The 22551-nt window shown below is 33.3% G+C and overlaps 1 protein-coding gene across 2 annotated transcripts in view; it reads left to right on the top strand.

Moving 5' to 3' along the window:
• LOC126886017 (DNA repair protein RAD50-like) overlaps positions 1-22551 on the top strand; it is a 61565-nt gene that overhangs the window by 23817 nt on the left and 15197 nt on the right. For both annotated transcript variants that reach the window (XM_050652856.1, XM_050652857.1), the window contains exons 3-5: positions 6808-7094; positions 12223-12463; positions 20963-21976. In XM_050652856.1, coding sequence (XP_050508813.1) covers positions 12235-12463; positions 20963-21976 — 1243 coding nt within the window. In that variant the 5' untranslated portion in view covers positions 6808-7094; positions 12223-12234. The remainder of the gene's footprint in view (positions 1-6807; positions 7095-12222; positions 12464-20962; positions 21977-22551) is intronic.

Below are 22551 nucleotides of genomic sequence, written 5' to 3'. Positions count from 1 at the left end.
ATTTGTTGGCTGCATCAGTAATAGAATCTAATAAAAAGAAAATCATTTCGTTTGTTTGGTTTTTATTTGGTTCGTGTCTGAAGGCACTTTCTACGTTGTTTCTAAAATTATCCCAGTTTGCATTAGACATCGACCATTTAGCCGAAGATATAAAAGTTCTATTTTCAATTTTCATATTCTGCACAGAAAGTCTAATTGGAAAATGATCTGATCCATAGGTATCTGGAAGAACAGACCAGTCAAAGGATGGACATAAACTAGAGGATATAATAGTAAGATCTACAACAGATTTCATATTCCCTGGAGGAGTAGCTCTAGTAGCCGACCCGTCATTAACAACAATTAAATTAGGAAAAAAATCTAATGCTTCTACTAGTATATTACCATCGACGCAACATGAATTTGATCCCCATAATCCATGATGTGCATTAAAATCTCCGGTAATAATACAATCATTGCTAATTTGAGAAAAAAGACTAACGTAATCTTGCACTGTTACTCTAACATTTGATGGACGGTACACACACAGGATAGTATACATTTTTTGGTCAATTTTAATATCTACACCACAAACTTCTAAATTAGGATTGAAATTGTTAACAAATGAAATGGGATTATAAATAATGTTATTTGCTAAAATTATGGCAATTCCTCCATATCCTCTAATTCTACTTTTATTAACTACATTGAAATTATTGAAGCAAACAGTATCAGATGGTTTTGACCAAGTTTCTGATAAAAGACCTATGTCAAAACGTTCTTCAAACAGTAATTGCTGTAAAGAATATCGGTTCGCATTTAGCGAACGAATATTCCATTGAATAATTTTAATACTTTTGTCAGCCATTAAAATCATGTAAAAATATTACCTATAATATCTTTAATTTTATTTTCTAATTCAATTTCGTAATTTTTAAAATTAGTTTCTATATTTGATGAATAATTACAATAGTCAAGGATACTCTGTTTGATTAAATTTTTGAGTGAAGCACTGAGCTGGCCCATAAATATATCAAATTCATTACGGGGCTCATGGTTTCCAAATTGAAATACAGATCCCGAACAGAAACTGGTCGGGTATTCCCTACGCACAGGAGGAAAATTAGGAGTTGTATCAGTAGTCTTCCTTTTTTTGGGGGGGTTATCGTTAGGGGGGGCTATATTCAGATGATTATTATTTTTATAAGTAGTGGTGGAATTCGAGGGTTTAGGGGAGGAGCTTTTTAATGGAGGAAAGTCTGTGTCACAGGTCATTAAAGGTGCAAATTTATTTTTTTGGACTAAACTGGAATAACATGGATTTTCAAGAGCTTTTTCGGCTTCTTTAAATGAAATATTTAAGTTAGCCATAGCTTCTTTAGTCTTTTTTTGTTTTAAATATTCGGGACATTCTTTAAAAACTGACTCGTGGCTACTATTTTTACAATAAACGCAAAATGTAGTACATTTATCGGGACAATCAGTGTTACCTTCATTACCGCACTTCTTACATCTTTTTTTGAGTTGCATTGAGTCGTTGAATGGCCATAACGAAGACAGTTGAAACATTGCATAACAGGACTAACATATATTTCAACTGGACACCTAACTTTGTTGATGTAAATATACTGGGGAATTAATTTACCTTCAAAGCTAATAATAACCATTTGTCTAGGAACTCTTTCTGATACACCGTCACTTTGAACTATTCTAGTCATTCTATGAACTTTTTTTATTGGAATATTAGATTTAATAGTATTAAGTAGTGCACTCTCAGTTAGAGTAGTGTCCACTCCGCGAACGAGACCCTTTTTTTCCGTTAAATAATTTGGAATATATGCAATTAGGTTATTTTTTCCGAAAAAATCTTCAACTACTAATTTAGTCGCAACAGCACCTGAATTGACTTGAATTTTAATGCGATTTTTACCTACAATAACAATTTCAATAATATGTTTATCATAACTAGATAGCGAAAGTAGTTTTTCTCCAAGTTTCATTGGATGCAAACGACCGATACTCAAATTTATGTGTTGAACAAATATAAAAAACGGACCAGTATCATTTAAACTAAATCGATTAGATGAATTAAATTCCTGACTTTTTTGAATAGTATTTGTTTTATTTGAAGTAGATGTCAAGTTTATGGTATCATTAGTACTTTTACTAGTATCATTTAAACATTCACTATGAGAATTATTCTGATTTAAATCATTTGTCTGCATAATTATATCGCTCTCATCTGTGAACCCAATATTTTCTACACCAGGATCTGGTGGATCCTTTCCATTTTTGCCCACGGACATCCCGGGGCACGAGCGACGTTCAAATATAAGTATATAAAAAAATTTCTACTTACAGTACAGTTGTCAAATAACAAAACTTAAAATATACGGAAAAACAAACAAAATCGGCTAAACACTCTGTAGAATCTCTTAAAACACACTTTAATACTTCACAATCGATTTGAGTTGAATGAAAAAAGACTTTAGAACTAACTAAATCTACAAATTTTCCCGAGGAACTCTTAAATTTGTCTAAACACTTTGACAGTTTTTTTGACGTTGAATTTCAAACTAAAATTGTAGCTTTTGATAAATGAACTAGACTGAAGTTTAATAAACTTCGTTTTATTTTGTTATATCTTTTTTATAACTGCTCCAGAATGACTGAACCAAATAAGCTAATTTCGATTTTATAGTCCGTTCTTTAACGGTAAAATATTGCAAAACCTCTAAATTTTAAAGAACCGCTTGGATTGACATGAAATTTGGCATACACATAGCTAACAAGTCAAAGAAAAAAGTGATATTGTGCCGATATGTGCTTTTGCCCCGGGGGTGGTTTTCACCCCCTTTTGGGGGTGAAAAATATTCGTCCAAAGTAAGTCCGGAAATGGATAAACTGACTAATTTTAAGTAACTTTTGTTCTATAGAGTTTTTTCACTAAGTCAATACTTTTCGAGTTATATGCCAGTGAATATGTTCATTTTTTCATCAAAATAACCACGCTTTTAGACGGTTTTTCGCAAATAACTCAAATAGTAAGTATTTTGTCGAAAAAATATTCTTAGCAAAAATATAGCTGTAAAAAATTTTAAAAAATGGTGTATATATGACGTCTTTACACCTAGTAAAAGCAGAGTTATAGCTAATGAAAAATAGGTTCATATTCGTCAAATTTCAAATGGAATACTTTAACGTGAAGTAACCAAAAATGAAGCACATTTCGAGGAAAACTTATTGAAACTTATTTAAAGTGTTTTAAAAAAGCTTCATTTTTGTTTTATAAAAAAATTCTAGCATCAAAATTAAACAAGTTACGCTCAAAATAAAGTTAGTCCGTTTTGGTTTTGGTAAAAAAATCGAGAAAATCACCCCCTAATTAGTATCTTAAATGAACTTAATCCTTACGACTTCACAAGTTTCTTGACTCGTGTATAATATATTGTTTATATGATCTGTAAGTTTCATCGGTTCAAAGTCCTTATTATTGAAAGGGCTGTAGTTAAAAGGGGTTGAACGAGTCACTGATCACGAATGTATGCAAATTTAGAAACACCAAATCTTAATCAATTTTTGTCTAAGAGAAAAACAAAAAAAAATACATGATATCCAGAAAAGAAAATCTGACTTTTTTTGTTTTTCGAGATTTTTGGTATCTCTAACAAATTTTAAGTTATTTTGAAAAAAAGCATATTTTTCAAAATTTAAATTTTTAAAAATTTTACTTTGAAACCAAATTTTTCAAAAATAAGCACTTTGAATCGATGTAACTTACAGATCATATAAACACAACATAAGTAAAATAATTTATGGAGCGATAACGATTAATTTCATTTAAGTTGCTAATTAATGGGTGGTCTTCCCGATTTTGTTTTGCAAAAACAAAAGGGACCAACTTTATTTTGAGCGTAACTTGCTTAAATTTATTGCTAGAAACTTTCTTTAAAAACAGAAATAAAGCTTTTTTTAAACACTTTAATAAAGTTAAAATGGGTTTTCCCTAAAAAGTGCTTATTTTTTTGGATATTTCACGTCAAAATATTCTATTTGAAATTTGGTGAATATGAAGATATTTTTCATTGGCTATAACTCTGGTTGTACGAGATCCAGAGACCTAAAGCGTACACCATTTTTTTTACTATTTTATAGGCTATATTTTTGCTAAGGAAGTTTTTTTCGACAAAATACTTACTTTTTGAGATATTTGCGAAAAACCGTCCAAAAATGTGGTTATTTTGTTGAAAAATAAACATATTCACTCGCAAACAACTCGAAAAGTGTTGACTTGGCGAAAAAGCTCTATAGAACAAAAGTTACTTAAAATTAGTCAGTTTACCCATTTCCGGACTTATTTTGGACATATATTTTTTCACCCCCAAGAGGGGGTGAAAGTCACCCCCAGGGCAAAAGCACACATCGGCACAATATCACTTTTTTTTTCTTTTGACATGTAAGCTATACGTATGCCAAATTTCATGTCAATCCAAGCGGTTCTTTAAAATGTAGAGCAAAAACCGTGAAGGAATGGACTATTAAAACATTTGTAGAATTCTAAGGAAGGTTTAAAAGGTGAGAAGATGTGATGAAATTATGTTACTAAAACTGCGGCTAACTTCGCGTCTTTTTTTACGTTTTCTGTGAAATTCATGCTTTTGGCACTTTGTTTGATGTAAATATGGTATTTAGAATTGTTTAGTTAAATTTATAATTAACCCGGGATCGGTCGCGCCGTTAGAAAAAATCTAACATTTTATCCTTTTCCGTGATAACTTGATAATTGTTAGAAAAAGGTATTTTTAACATTGCAAGTAAATAAAAATACTATAAAATAAAAATTTGTTTTAAATTTGTATGTAAATTCGTATTGTTAGATTTAATCTAACGCGCAACCGATTACGTGACAGAAAAAAGCGCGACTGTTCCCGGGTTAAAATATTATCGCAGAGAAAATGTTGAAAAATAGTTTTTCTACGAGCGTGCAAAAATGTCTACTTTCGCGCACGCGTTTTAGTTTAGAAAGTTTTACTTTTCCGCACTACATTTCCGCATTACTTTTTCGCACTGAATTTAGATATTTTAATATGACCTTAAAATAATTATAATACATGCAATAAACTAATATTTAGATATTATTTATTAATTTATTTCAAATGTATCTTATTGTGTACATGTTTTAATGAAATTAACGCGACAATTCGATGAAATAAAATTATTTTGACATAATATTCGAAAGTCAAATCAGTATACAATAACAGTGGTTTGAATCGTCGCCATGGAACCAAGATCGCCGTCATACTAACCAATTATGCTGAAAGTTTGGTTTTGACAACCCTGTCAAAGAATTAATTTGTGTATGTACTTTCAGTAGTAATTGCACAAGAGCTCTAAAATTATCGAATTTTTCCCGAGTGACACTTTGACTGTTTTAATTTCACGACCCGAAGGGGGTGAAATTATGTCAAAATGTCACGAGGGCAAAAATTCGATAATAATTATAGAGATCGAGTGCAACTTGTTGCGACTATTTCATGAATAAAACTGTTCAAAACCAAAATTTTATTGTAATTTATTTATGTAAGTACAAATTGGTACAAATAAACACACAGTTGTTATAAATATTTGACGGTTGAAAGTCATCACTTTTATAATTTTTAAAACATTAATTGTCATTAATGTCACTGAATGTATTTTTTCGTAGCAACGAAGGGCATCTAACTTAATATACTTGACGACGGGATATTATCAAAAATTATCAGTTTAATTTTTAATTCTGTATCTTTCTATTGGTCAGAATCTCCTATGAATGAAATAATCATATTAATTAAATTAATTGATTAAGATTTGGTCATTTTTTAAAGACTTGTAGAAAAAATATTGTTCCTATCTCTTGCAGAAAGTCTCTTTTCCGCACTCGACTGCTTGCCGAACTCTGCTTCGCGCCGCTTCGCGTCGTTCGGCAAACTGCAATCGCGTGCGGAAAAGTATGACTTTCTGCACTTGTTAGGAAAATAAACTATTTTATTATTGTAAGTAAACAAAAGCGCCAACATTTAAAAATAATTTTTAGATCTTTTTTTAGATATTCTATTTTGAGAAAGTTTACTACTGAAAAATTCATATTCAGCGACACCCAAAACCCTCGAGTACTGTTTATTGACTGCTTTTTAATGATTATAACATAAAGCTCCAGTCGACGAGTTCCACCCTAAGTACCAGGTACCTCGGATACCATCACCGTCATGAAATTCGCGCACGGCGATCCTCAAAACCCCCTAAGTAATGATTATTGACTGATTTTGAATGATAATAACATAAAACTCCAGGCGACGAATTCCACCCTGGGTACCAGTTAGCTCGGAGACCATCGCCGTCAATAAATTCGTATTCAGCGACCCCCAAAACCCTCGAGTATAAAAGTTGAATTCATTTCCGTTAATATTTCCCGAGTTCTAATCTCTTTTAATTGTCCATCTCTTCGAGATGCACTTTAAACATGCATTTTTCTTATGCACATACTTAATGCAATTTTCATCTCCCGGAGATCAATTTAGTTTACAAAATTTCCTAACACTCTCTCGAATCGAATGCAAAAAGGTACATGACGATTCATCTTACTGCACAAAATTTTAGGTTTTGAGCTTTTTAGTGCTTCGTTGATTCGCCTATTAGCATTGTCAACTTAAGGTTAATAAGTAGTAAATGTGTGTGAAATTAAAATAAACTGTTTTATTGTAGTCAGTCTAATTAATAGCTACAGCTGTTTTAAATAATCGTTATAAGAGATATATACTGTTCAAATTCGTAATGCAATTTGTTTTGCAGGTCCAAATGGATAATGAAGGTACACTCAGTTTTCACAAGCTTGGTACTTCCATTGATACCGGCATATCAGATGTCCAGTATACAAGTGCTGATGCTAACAGTTTCTGCTGCAGTTCATCAATGTCTCCAAATCAATAATTAATAACGTCCTCTTCTGCCACCAAGAAAACTCATTGTGGCCTTTGGATGGACGTAAAGAGCTTAAAGAAAAGTTTGATGAAATTTTTGATGCTGTCAGATATAATAAATGTATTAATCACATTCGCGAGAAAATAAAAAATCAACAAGTAAGTTTTTTTTTATTTCATAAAGGGTGTAACAAAAATGCAGGTCATAAATTAAATCACATATTTTTTGGGACCAAAAATAGATCGATTGAACCTAACTTGTCTCAGTACAAATGTGCACATAAAAAAGTTACAGCTCTTTGAAGTTACAAAATGAAAATAGATTGTTTTCCATATATCGAAAACTCATGCCTGGTTGTATCAACAAATCTTAAGCTCCAGCTTAGCCCAGCTCAGCTTAGATAGGTCCGCTTTAAGTCTCACTTATGTTGCACCATAATTTTCGATACTTTAATACTTTAATACTTCGACGAAGTTTAAGATGCAATCCACGTGGCAAGCTGAAAATTAATCTAAGACCCAAAGGTGCAACGCGTATGTTTCGTAAGATGAGCTTAAGGCACGTCTTAAGCTTAAGATCTGTTGGTGCAACCAGGTATTAGAGGATTTTTCTTGAAAATGGACATGTGGCATACTTATGACAGGAACATCTTTAAAAAATTACAGTAAAATTATTTGTACACCCCGTAAAAATTATATGGGGTTTTGTTCCGTTAACCCCCCCCCCCCCAAACTCTTGTGTACGTTCCAATTAAATTATAATTATTATTGTTATTATATAACAATTATTGTTAAATTATTAATATAAAATATTTATAATTATTAATAATTGTTATTGTTGTACTATTAGTTAAACACAATGTGTTTAAAACGTTTTTAGTATTTTTTCGATAAGACAGTTTTTATCAAGATACGGCTTCTTTTTTAATATGTTTACATAAAAATTTTGGACATCTTGGATATCAAAGCACCCTATGTAACGCACAGCTGAATGTGGCTGAATGTTGTATGTTTGTGCGTCACAGTGTTGCCATGCTGTTTTCTATATATTTCTTTCATAATTTCAATCAATGTTAAATGTACCTACAAGAATAATAGAATAATAACGTTTACTTCTCCGTCATTATACTAAGTAAAATGAAAAATGAGGTGTCAAATGAAAGCTTATAATCCAAGGATAGTACTAAATGTGAGAAATTAGACCTAGATTGTCTGTCCCTCAAAAAATAAGCGTTATATTGGGGATTTCTAATGTTGACATTAAAAGTTGCACTATTTTTTTTTTCTATAAAACATTTTGATCTAAAACTTACCAGAAAACTTCTTTGTGCTCTTTACTTTAAAATAAACGTGATTGAGAAGCTAAATTTAAAACTTCGTCACACAACTTTTGCGATTAAACTTTGCAATGCACAAATCCGCACCTTTTTCTTTGAAAAATTCATAACCTTTATCATGATAAGAATAAAAACTTGAGGCAGATACCTTTGTCTTCAGAAATGTTACAGCTATATAGTGTAAAAATTTCAGAAGAAAATATTAAAATGGAACAGAGTTGTAGCGAGGTAAACGAAAAAAAACGTGATTTCATTTTTTTTTATTTTTAGGTTAAAATTGCGATTTTGACAATGTTCCCCCACATAAAATTCAAAATAAACTTCATTTTCGTTTTCAGCAGCCTCGAAAATATAAAGTATGAATAAAATTAGCCATTCATCCTTCTGTGGTCAGTATCTCGAAAACTAAGCGCTTTTTTGAGGGTGTCACGCTCGTGTATAATATCACAAAAATTGTAACGTGATAATATGAAAAAATAAGGATACGGCAACGATGTCACAAGTGATGGTCGGATCGAACGCCAAAATCTACACAGACATATTAGGGTGCTTTAATATCCAAGATGTCCAAAATTTTATGGGGGTTTTGTTCCTTTAAACCCCTCAAATGTTTGCGTACGTTCCAATTAAGCTATTATTGCGGTACCATTAGTTAAACACAGTGTTTTTACAACTTTTTTCCTCTTAGGATTTTTTTGATAAGGCACCTTTTATCGAGATTCGTTGGTTTGGAAGAAGAACGTCACAACTCAATAATTGCCATTTTTGAGGTTTACCCTCTAACCAACTCTAAATGTTAAACGGGTGTCGGACGTTTCCCCAACTGTCATCAACACGACTAACTTCACGCGTAACTTTGATACGAGAATTATAAAAAAAAATATGCATTGAAATCCAGATCCCGTAATTCGTTAAGCGTGATAAAGTGAGTACAAAGACATACATATTTCTTTCTTTGTAATTACAGCTTCAATTTACCGTACACTTCTCGTAGACTCTGCCGATAAGGTAGAGTCGTGTTGCGGAAAAGTCGCGCGCCCGTCAAACCCATGCATTACATTTTATGGAAGAACGTCGCAATATAGTTGTGTTTCAGTTGTTGTGGAAGTTACCACGTGTTTTTTGGAGAACAGTGGTACAAGTTAAAAAAGGAATGTATTTTTTTGGGATTTTGTGTTTAATATTTAATGCAATACAGTTACATTTCGTCTTAGGTAAGTATTCCTTACGGGATATGTGCGTTTATATAGAATTATTATGAGAAATACAGAAACATTTCAACGAATTTTGGGAAGTACTGGTACAAATGCTAATTACAGGTAGAAAGGTGAAAACAAGAAAGGTCTTTCTATTTATATTTAAATGATAATAATGGGCTCTTTAATATTGTAAAAGATTTTACCTCTAATTTTTTACTTTACCAAAATTATAATGAAAACTAGCACATTAAAATTTTAAAACGTCGCTCCTGAAAATTAGAACTTTTCGACTTATAACAGTGTTCTTCCAAACCAACGATGTGGCTTCTTTTTTAATATGGTTAAAAATACGTAAAAATGTAAATCATAAAAATAATTTTTTATAAAGCCCAAGAGGGGATTTTTGCAGTTACTAGAGCGCGTCAGATTATCACATGGGGAGAAACCTTGTACCCTGTAAATGTACATTTGTACATCTACCATGTATTGGCTATTAATACCGGGGAGTTTGTTAAGGTGACCCGAAAAAAAATCTATCCTTAGAAAAACTCGAAATCGTCAGATTAAGATAAGGTAAGTTAAGTACATTTAGAACAGTGTATGTTTCAAAAATCTGACGATTTGAGCGGGACGTAAGGAAAAGGTTGTGGTCGGCGGCCTAAAGTAGACAAGTTACTTTTTAATAAACATTGTTGATTATTAAAAACAGCTATGAAAAAAATTATCTACTAGGTACTGAAATACGACGGAAAAATAAATATTTTGAACTTTTTCATAGTCAAAATTTTAAATTTAATTAATTAATTTTAACTTTAAAACTCAAAAAATGACATGTCTGCTTTTGTCCGCCGATCAGGGTGAGTCACAAAGTTTTACAAAAAAAAGCGAATATTTCGCGAAATGAACGTCAGATCGAAAAACTAAAATATACGTGTTCAATATTTTTCAAAAATCTATCGAATGATACGAAACAACACAACACCCCCCCACTTACAAATTTTACACTCCCACTTACACCCCCCATTTACAAAAGAGAATGGGAACAGCTGTTGACCGTTGCTCACTACGTTCAAGCGCGCTGGCGCGAACCTGTAATAATATGAGTCTCACCAACTTCAGTTTATCTGGGAATGATTGCATGTTCAAAATTTCATTGAATACTCTACGTATCAGTTCGGGTTGCTCCTATACTACCAGCTTTATCTTTACTTTATCTGGAACTGATGCTTTACCTGTCTTTATACTTTCTGCTGCTCGGATCATCTCTCAGTAAGCATTCAACATTTTATCGAATGTGTTTTACGAGAGACGACACTACGAGACATGGTATCATCTATGATGGCCATTTTGATTATCGTATTTTTAGTTGCTTTAGATAATATGAAAAGGAGGCAGCTGCCTGACGTCAGCAGATGTTAGATTTGCCCGTCTATTGTTTATGCTTTATTAATACCGTTTAAGCCATTCACTATAAAAGGTCGGTGTACTTCACTGAAATTAGCGGCTGGATATACCCCAGGTGAAAACATAAGGATAGAAATAATGTTTTGAATAAATAAACATTAAATGGCTTTTTGTGAGAATTTTGAACATATACTTCTAAGGTGTCTTGGGTACTGGCTTTAAATATACCTTCTTATATTGTATAAGTTGTCCCACCAGAAATAGGGAAAAAAATTTATTACATAGTAATGTTCAGTCTTGTTTAAAAATGAGATTTTCAAAATTTAACTTAATTCCACCTTAAAAGTACAAATTTAAAATCTTTTAAAATGAAATAAAAAACAGACGTACTCTCAATCATTTATTGTAACTTCCGACGACCGGTTTCGCTCTCTACAGTATGCAGAGCATCTTCAGGTCAACGGTTACAAGTCATTAAATGCTACAAATAAAAACCAGAGTTAGAACAATGTCTGGTTGTAAAAGATGCTAAAGATCCATAAGATCAAGCCAATATTGAACAACATACATAAAAGTAGTTAAGACAGCAGACAAATACATATGTATGTACACTCGAGGCGACAACAAACGTCCCCAAGCTGACAAGCACATGCAGATGTATGTCGTCTGCAATTATTCAATGATAACGTGTCGTACTTACATTCGGCTACAAGAAGCTACTTCCTGAGTATTTCCTGAGTAATCTGTCAAGCACATGCAACGTCTGTTTTTTACTTCATTCAAAATGAACTCTCACATGCAACCCATTCAACATTTTAAAAACTTGGTGTATTTAAACTATTTTAAAGACCCAAAAAGCGCGCTGTGAGGTCACATAATTATATTTTATAATGCCATTTATCGTATGTCATTGTAATAATGTATATGTATGTCTTAACAAAAACACTCAAAATATTAGTCAGAAATCGCAACTATCAAAATATTTATACTGAGTGTCATAACGAATGCCAAACCTGACGAATTAATGCCGAGGACATCAAATTCTATAATGATATGACGTCACGACCAATGAGAGCGTGTTTTGGGTTTCCTGTTATAATTTGAATTTTCTCTCGATTTTAATAGTCTTTGGGGGCCAAACGAAAGACAAACATACATTTTTTGCTTTGATATATATTAATTTGTTTTGTTTTAAATTATGTTCTGTTGTGATTTATAGCATTTTTTTTCGAATTTAATATTTTATGCAAGTTCCTTATTTCTATAATATTTGATAAACAATAAGAAAAATATTTTGAACTCTGTATAGATTTTCTGTATGTTCTTCAAGTTTTTTTACAATTACAGGGAACTATAACAATGTGCGAAAAGGAACTAGAAGGACGGCAGGAAAAGAAAGAAGCGGTGGACCAGAAACGTGCCAAACTCGAGGATAAAGTGGTTAAATTAAATCAAATTCAAAATAGCATAGAAGAGAAGATTAACGAGATGAAACCTTTAGATGAAAGAATGAAAAAAATTTTGGAACTGGAGGAATTGCTGGGCACACTCCAAAGAAAACTTACTGGAAAAGATGAAGAAAAGAAAGGTAAATATTTTCTTCTATTTCTCTTTAATTTAGTGTTTCTTGTATTGCTGCTAGTTATATTTTGTATTTTGGAGCTTGTTGAGTAGCGTTGCTTTTGCTCCGATTTGTTTAATGTCAGAACGTTCCGTGTATCGAGTTCGTAGTCCATGTTTCTTTAGGTACTTAAGTCGTCGTCGATCAGATCGATCTATCCGAGGCTTATGTAAGGGCTTGGAAAATTTTGGGCCCGCCTAATAGAGTCACCAATCCCTCGCAACTTGCCGAGACCCATTAGTGTAGCCGTGTCACAGTATAAAGAGGGACAGTAGAACCACTCTCCGAAAAATTGGAAGTAAAATCTGGGCCCGGATTACGTACACTCGATACGCATCGTATCCGCCATGTTTTCCCATAAGGCGCTACAGTAAAACATGGCGGATACGATGCGTATCGAGTGTACGTAATCCGGGCCCAGTAGTCGCGCATGGCGACCGCGCAATGTTGGCAGTCGCTTTTGCCCCACTCTAGCATTGCTATTCGCATAGAAACGTACGGCTTTTAACAGGGAAAACCCACATGCACCACTGGTGAATTACCAATTGCGTACTGCCGGTATTACTTCCTGAGATCAAAGCGCCGACAGAAGAGTGATTTTACTGTGGAACCTCTATATACTGTGACCGTGTTCAGAGCAACTACGGGGCATGACTACCTGGCCGCCCATCTATTTACATCGCATCGGCGTCCGCGAAAATGACAACTGTCCTATGTAATCTGCCCCAGATGGATGCCGCTCACCCACCCGAGGAGGATGAAGATCGCCTACGAGAAACGGCTCGTCTATACTGGTCAGCGCGCCACCAAATGGCTAACATGCCAAGGGTGGGCGTTGGCTAGTAAGTGTAAAGGCTTCGAGGTTTCGTACTTTATGGCAACAGGTTACCGGCCCATTATCCAACCCTCAATCTGAAGAACCCGGATTTTTTGTCAGCATTTATTCCATTAGAATTAGAACTGAAACCATATCCCATATGATTTCAGTTTTTAGATGCCATAAACTCGCCTTTCATCCCCTCTCCTCTGCTACCTAACACACGTACATTGTACTCCATACACCCAGTGGTTAAGCGACAAAAGCCTTAGGGTACTTTAGAATAGGATTTGTTGGCAGAAACTGAGTTCTACTTCTAGAACCCTCGACTTTTCGTCGGAAACAGTGGACAATACTTGTAGTTTTAACAGTTTAAGCATCGGGAACCGATAATTAAACTAAAATCCGGAAATCGTTTTTACCATGTAGGTGACGACAATAATTCCTTAGGAGGAACCGGCTTTATTATACATAAGCGTCTTCAAACAAGTATAGTATCACTAAAAAAATTTTCAACAAGAGTGATTTGTCTTACTCTCAAACTGAATACAAGGTATAATATGAAAATAATATAGATTTATGCACCAACAACAGGCCATGATGATGAAGAAGTAGATATATTCTATGATGATATCGAAGCTGCTCTTAAAGACAACCAAGGACATTTTACTTTTATATGTGGTGATTTTAATGCCAAAATAGGAATGAAATCCAACCCTACAGAAACGCCACTGGGAAACTTTGGCTTGGATGGTAAAAATGAACGTGGCGAAACATTGTTAAGGTTCATGCTGCAACACGAACTATTCCAAATGAACCGTTTTTTCAAAAAGAAACCACAGAGAAGATGGACATGGCAAAGTCATGATAGAAAAACTCAAAACGAAATAGATTTAATTATCACTGACAAAAAAGACACAGTTAAAGACATTACGGTTCTAAACAGATTTATTACCAATAGCGACCATAGAATGGTACGAGGTAAAATAGAAATAAACTTAAAGAAGGAGAGTATAAGATGATTAAAAAGAAGAACAAATCAAAACCATGAATGAAACCATCAGATGTAGATAGTTTTCAGCAATGTATTTCAGACATACTTAGCAGTCCTGAAGCAGAAAGTAATATAAACGACTTAAATAATAAATTAACAAATGCCTTACTGAAAAGTCAAAACAAATTCTGTCCTAGAACTCAAAAAGAAGAGAAGATCAGCCAAAATATCAGGCAACTAATGCAGAAAAGAAGAGAAATGAGAAGCGACACGGAAACTAAAGCTAACGAACTATAAAAATTAAATAAAGAAATATCCAAAGCTAATAGACAAGACACTCGAAAATACAACCAAGAACAAATCGAACATACCATTGAGAACAATAGAAGTATGAAAGTATTGAGAAGAAGACTAAGAACGGGTACAATGCAGATAATAAAGATTAAAGATAGAAATGGTCATCTTACAACCAACAGAGAGGAAACCCTTAAAATAGTTAAAGACTTCTACAAATTGCTGTACACAAGCCAACACAAAGTAAATAGCAAAGAAGATCAAGTACCAGAAATATTAACAAGGAAAAAGGGCATTGTCAACCAAGGATCAGAACTGCTACCGGAAATCACAATAGACGAAATAAAACTAGACCTAAGAAAAGCTAAGAATAACAAAATTCCAGACGAGGATTGTGTAGTTACTGATGCAATTAAAATCAGAGGCACTTGTCTTCTTAAGAAAATAAAAAACATTTTTAACATGTGCCTTTTAGATAGTAATATACCCGACAAATTGCACAATGCTGAAGTAATTATATTGTACAAAAAAGGAGATCCCCATGAATTAGAAAATTACAGACCTATAAGCCTTCTTAGTCACTTATACAAACTCCTTACAAGTATAGTAACGAATCGCCTTGAGAAAAAATTTGATTTCTACCAGCCAATGGAGCAAGCGGGATTTCGTACCGGATTTGGAACAAATGATCACCTACAGAGCATTAAAACGGTAATACAAAAGACTATCGAATACAATCGACCACTAGTTTTGGCTTTTGTAGATTTCCATAAAGCCTTTGAAACGGTAAATTTTGACAAGATTCTGGAAGCACTACAAGCATGCCGCATTGACTACCGATACACAAGGTTAGTTTACAATACGTACAAGAACGTCGGTGAAACTACATAAAAACACGGACCATATCCCAATCGGCAGAGGAGTCCGACAGGACGATACCTTATCGCCTAAACTGTTTACCGCAGTACTAGAATATGCTTGTAAAAAACTTAACTGGGAAGAGCGAGGCCTGAATATTGACGGTAGAAGATTAACAAATTTGAAATTCGCAAACAGCATAGTGTTATTCTCTGACAACCTTAAGGAGATATGTACAATTCTACATGAACTTCAATTAGTGTGCCAGTGTAGGTCTTAAAATAAACATCTCCAAAACAAAATTCATGACAAACCTAGTACCTAGCGGAAATATCAATATTGGAGACAACGAAGTAGAGCTAGTGGAAAAATACATATACCTTGGACACGAAATAAAGATTACAAGAGACAACCAAAGATGCGAACTACGAAGAAGAATAAACCTAGCATGGGCAGCCTATGGAAAACTTAAAGACATCTTTAAAAGCGATATACCAATTTCTTTAAAACGTAAAACATTTGACCAATGTGTGTTGCCTGTGATGACTTATGGTGCCGAAACTTTGACATTGACAGCTACAACTTCTAAAATGCTGCAAATAGCCCAGAGGAAAATGGAAAGGTCAATGCTGAGTATATCGCTTCGTGGCCGAGTTAGAAATGAAGACTTAAGACGAAGAGCAGGAGTTACCGATATAATTTCCCGAATTGCCACCCTGAAATGGAACTGGGCCGGACACGTCGCCCGAATCAGTGATGGAAGATGGACGAAGAGATTACTCGAGTGGAGGCCGAGATTAGACAAAAGAAGTAGAGGAAGACTACCTACTCGTTGGACTGATGATCTCAAGAAAATGTCTAGAAAATGGATGCAAAGTGCTCAAAATAGAGCACAATGGACAAAAATGAGGGAGGCCTATGTCCAGCAGTGGACGCAAAGGGATGGATGATGATGATGAACCTATACAGCCTCCATGATCCTTGCTTCTTCTGCGTGAAATATTTTCCATAAACTCCTCACTATAGGTCTATCCCAATTGCTCCCATATTCCTCCATGTTGCGCCAATCTAATCGACTATTTGCCTGCCACTACTTTTATAACGTCTACGCGTCTCTTTTAAGGTCTTCACATGTTTCTTGTCGTTCTCCTTGGTCTCCATTCTAGGATTCTCCGTGCTAGTCTAGGCGCCAAATAGAGGTTACCGTGTCATTTTCAATTCTGATGGACAAACTCAACGGTTTCTTATGGATTTTGGGCTACTGATTACGAATTTCGAGGGGGGATTTCGATCCAAGTGGTCAAAAAATTGTTATAAACAATTTATTTGTTTATAAATTGTTTATAAGGCTCTGGCTCATAAACTAAAAGAGATAAAAAAAAATGTTTCAAATAAAATTTGTTCCCTAATAAAAAACGAGGAAACAACCGTTTAATAAACTTAAATCCGACAATTAGAACTCAACATATTGTAAAATTAGTGCACAATGCAAATTGCAAAATAAGTATATTTCGAAGCTTTATCTATCGTAACTCGGCTTCTACGCATGTAAATGAGCCTTATAAGGTGCCCTTTTAAAGCTTAATTAAGAGGCTTCCAAACAGTTTGTTAAATTATTTGATCTTCATTTGTTTTAAAGTTATACCCGTTTGAAGTTATAGTTTTCTTAAAAAAATTGTACATTAATTTGTTTATAAAGGTTTCAAGCAAACTTGAGCTATAAACATGTATACTTTAATTAACAATAATAATAAAACAACTCAAAAGGAACAATTTGAGCTTAAGAAAATGTTCGTAAGTTTATTTTTGGCTAAGATGTCGATATTTTAATGGCGCGCTATGAGGCGCAAGATTGGCTCACAGTCAAGTAAGTATGTATTATTCGACGCTTTATCGATCGTAACTCGGCTTCTACGTATGAAAATGAGCCAATATGTGATATCCATATAAAAATGGATCGAGTTCTTTTGCAGCATCATCATTGCATATAAAACGAGCATTTAAGATGTGGCGGCATACACACAATTGACGGGACTTGATGATGCTGCAAAAGAACTAGATCCACTTTATATGGATATCATATAGATAATTAGACTCTGAAGCCTCAAAAAGTTTTAGTTTTACTGCCTACAAGAACAGACTTGTACCACCATGTAACTGTTAAATTTTCGCTAAGAACTTATGCAGATGTAAAAAAGCTGATATTCCCTGTATATCTTTATGCAGATTTGCAGATGCATGAAAAAAATGTTTGTCAAAATAGTATTAATAAATAATATAAACTTACTTTTTAGTTATACTTCTGAAATATTAGTTTTAATGTTTTTTTCTGATTTAGTGCAAAAAATAGAAGACAATGTAAATAGAATGAAAGGTGATACAAGGTACAGTATGATGATTTAATTATAAGAATTATATGATAAAATTTTATTAGGATCTTCAAAAATGAAAAATGAAGATAACGTATGTATACATAGAAATTATAATTTGCATCGAGAAGTTAGCACGTGAACCTTTACGCGGTGAGCCGATCTTGCGCCTCATAGCGCGCGCCATTAAAATATCGACATCTTGGTCAAAAATAAACTTATGAACATTTTCGTAACCTCAAATTGTTCCTGTTGAGTTTTTCTATCATTATTATTCATTAAAGTATAAACGTTTATAGCTCAAATTTGCTTGAAACCCTTATAAACAAATGAATGTACAATATTTTTAAGAAAATTGTAACTTCAAACGGGTATAACTTTAAAATAAATAAAGATCAAGTGATTTAACAAACTTTTTTTGGAAGCCTGTTAATTAAGCTTTAAAACGACACCTTCTAAGACTTATTTGCATGCGTAGAAGCCGAGTTACGATCGATAAAGCTTCGAAAAATACTTATTTTGCAATTTTCAATTTGCATTGTGCACTAATTTTACAATATCTTGAGTTCTAATTGTTAGATTTAAGTTTAGTAAACGGTTTCTGCTTCGTTTTTTATTAAGAAACAAATTTTATTTGAAACATTTTTTTTATCTCTTTTAGTTTATGAGCCAGAGCCTTATAAACAATTTATAAACAATTAAATTGTTTATAACAATTTTTTGACCACTCGGATCGAAATCCCCCTTCGAAATTCGTAATCAGCAGCCAAAAATCCATAATAAACCGTTGAGTTTGTCCATCAGAATTGAATATGACACGGTGACCCCTCTGGCGCCTAGACTATGCCCACTGTTTATCATCATATCTGGCTATGTGACCCACATACCGCCATTTCATTTTTTTAATGTCTTCCACGATATAACTGATTTTCGTTCTGCGTCTTATCTCTGTATTTAAGATCTTGTCCCTCAGTGATATTCCAAGTCCGATTTTTCCCATTGTCATTTGCGTTTTTTCTAGCTTTTAGCAGATGTTCTCGTAAAGGTCGCTTCATATTATCATGCACGGAGCGTTTAGTTTCCGAAAAATGTGATTTTTCTACGGCCGTGCTAAAACAGCCACTTTCCCGCACGCATTTCGTTTCCGAAAGTTGCACTTTTCTGCACGGCGTCCGGGAAAGTAAATATTCTCGCACGGCGTGCGGAAAAGTAGAATATCTTGTAATATGGCATTATAATATATTATAATACATGCAATAAACTAATATTTAGATATTATTTACTAATTTATTCCAAATTTATCTTATTGTGTTTAAGTTTTAATGAAATTAACGCGAATATTTCATTCATAGGAGATTCTGAGAAAGCTACAGAAATAAAAATTAAAGTGATAATTTTTGATAATATCCCGTCGTCAAGCAGTACGTCAGATGCCCTTCGATACTATGCAAAAATGAACATTCAGTGACATTAATGACAATTAATGTTTTACAACTTGTCACAGAGAACACTAAGAAACACGTTTAGCAAATATTCAGGTGAAAATATGAACACAATATTAGTTAAAATAATTTAAAAAGACAGTTTTATTCATGAAATAATCTCGAAAATTACCGTCTATCTCTAAAATTATTATCGACTTGTTCCCTCGTGCCACTTTGACATAATTAATTATTAATTAAAATAAATTTATTAAATTAAAACTGTCAAAGTGTCACTCGGGATACAAATCGATAATTTTAGAGCTCTCGTGCAATTACTACAGATAATAGGGAACTTGCATAAAATTTTAAATTCGAAAAAAATGTTTAAAACATGTATCAAAGATGAAAAAGTTGTTTTTGTGTTCCGTTTATCCCCTAAATTCAAATTAATGCAGCTATGTAGCCCAAAACGCGTCGTGATGTCATATGATTGTGTGTTTACATTCTGCACCAACAAAGTAAACAAAATTGTATATAATCTTAAATTAGACATTATAAACGTCAGTAGAAAATACGTTTGATCGCTTGAACTATTTTTGAATACATAGAAAACTTGTACTTTTACAAAATAGCACTAAACAACACTTATAGTGTTTTCTTTTATTTTCCATAGTAAACCTTCTTTCATTTCCTTCAAAAACTGTACAAACTCGAATCTCAACAAACTGGTATATATTATTACAATGACATACGATAAATGTCATTAGAATATAACTATTTTCCCTTATTCCGCGACGATGAGCTGGCCAAATACCCAAGTAGGTGGAGGCCAATAAACTAAAGAAGAAGAAGAATAATAAATCTAAATATAACCATAAATATAAATATAACCATAAAGTTAAAGTATGTGACGTCACGGGTCGTTTGAACTATTTTAAAACACAGAAGACTTTAAATTTGTACTTACAGAGTTAAGTTATTATGAGTTTTTGAAGCGCTAAATTTTGAAAATCTCATTTTTAAACAAAACTGAACATTATTATGTAATAAAAAAATGTGCAAGTTCTCTATTCGTTGAAATAGAATTATTTTGATATAATATTCAAAAGTCAAATTAGTAGACAATAATAATGGTTTTGAATCGTCGTCATGAAAACCAATATCATCGTCATGGTAACCAATTTTATTGAAAGTTTGGTTTTGACAATCTTGTTGAAGAACATATTAATTTGTATATTTTCACTCCTAAATAAAAATTGATATCTCTATTTTTGTTGTGGCTTTTTCCAAACGTACGGCCCTAGAAAAAATATTGTTCCTAACTCAAGCGGAAAGTGTCTTTCCTGCACTCGTGCGGGAAGTGATCACTTTCCGCACTAGTTAGAAAAATATCTATTTATTGAACGGAAAAGTAAGGTGTCTGATACGATACGTTCCAGACAGTGTGAATTGTTCATGTTTAAAACCAATGAATCATATTTCTCGGAAACTAAACATTACGTGCAGTAAACGCTACGTGCATGATAATATGCAGCTACCTTAACAGCTACAATCTCCAAGCCATAGATACAAACTAGTAATATGCATGATGTGATATATGCAAGATCCTTTATTTATTTAAGCATGTGATATAAAGCCTCAAACCACTAAATAAGATCCTATATATTTATTTCATAAAAAAATATGAATTACATTTACATTTACTTGTAGGTCTGGTAAACCAGCAGAAGTTGTTGCTCAAAGACATATCGTATGTATTTGAAGGAACCGATGAAGAACTTCAATCAAAAATAACGTCTTTTAAAGACGAGCAATCGTCTGAGGAGAATGCCATCAAAAAGTTGGAAATGAGCATTCAAAGTCTCTATGGGGACATAGATGTCGCAAACCACAATATAGAAAAGAAACAAGTTCAAATAGGTCAGATGAACGAGGAGCAAAACCAGTACAACAAAAGGAAAGAAGAGAGTAACAAGCTTATAGACAACTTACGGACGGAACTAAATCTAGTAGAAAATTTCGAAGACCAAGAATCGTTATTAAGAGAGCTTAGTAATGCTTTAAAAATGTTCCAAAGTGGATTCAATGAACTAAAAAAGGAAAAAGACGCCGAAGAAAACGAGCTACAGTCGCAAATAGATACTCTAAGAGAGAAAAACGCGAAAACCGAACAAATCATCGCTTCGAAAAATGGTTTCATCAAAGAAAATGAGGCCAAATCGAAGGAAATTCAATGCAAACTAGAAGAATTGGATACATCCGACTCACAGATGAGGAATATAACTGGAAAGATTGAGTCTCTTCAATCAGATATCTCTAAAATAAAAAATTCTTTCGACGAGAACAAAAAGATGCGAGAAATTCAGGATTTAAAAAATCAAATCGAGAGCAAGGAGCAGTACCTTGAAAAATTAGAGCAAGAAAATCGAATTTTGCAAAGGAACTACGCGACTGAGCAAAGTATAGAAACTCAACGTAATATGATACAGCAAAAACAAGATCAGATCAATAGGATCAAAACCAAACATTCTAGTCATTTCGTGAAACTTTTCAGTGATGCCTTGCCAGAGATAAACTTAAAACAATCTGTATTGAACATTCAAAATACGCAAGAGGTCGAATTAAAGAAAACCACTACTTCAATCAATAGTTTGGAGAAACAAATAGCAACTTTAGAAACTACGTTGAAGCATTCCAAAGATCAACTCAAAATACGTCAGCAAGGTAAGTGCTCAGATTGTCTGTAGAATAGTATGTTAAAGTTTAATTGGATAAGGCGGTCTTTAAAACACTTGAAATAAAGCAAGTGCTTTAAAGACCATTTATCCACGAATACTTTACGCTATTTTTTTGTACACTTTGCAATCATTTATTATTCCTTTAAAAATGAGCTAATAATGTAAAATGGTTGAGTTTGTGATGTACATCATCAGTATACTTTTCGTTGTTATGGAAATGAGAAAAACAAAAATTAATTTGCAATCTGTCACATAAGATTAACTGTTATTACCAACAGTGGCAATAGATCAAATCCAACGAGAACTAGGATGGAAATCTGCAGCTGTGGCGACTGGTTATATTGTAGAGAGTATTAGTAATAAGAAGAATATTTCAAACATTTTTGGGAGTGCCATTAATGGAAGTACAACCTCATTGACTTCCGAGAATGTCGGTGGTATTAATTTGAAGAGCTTTTCCTTTGATTTAAAAAACGGAAGTATAAATATTTCAAACAGTACCAACTGTACTTTTCATATTCATTTAAAAGATTTAGATTTTCAAATATTTGAATAAAGCTT

Source organism: Diabrotica virgifera, chromosome 6 (assembly GCF_917563875.1).
Source record: "Diabrotica virgifera virgifera chromosome 6, PGI_DIABVI_V3a".
NCBI classification, from domain to species: domain Eukaryota; kingdom Metazoa; phylum Arthropoda; class Insecta; order Coleoptera; family Chrysomelidae; genus Diabrotica; species Diabrotica virgifera.
Note: the sequence above shows the minus strand (reverse complement) of the source record. Positions and strands in the feature narration are given on the sequence as shown.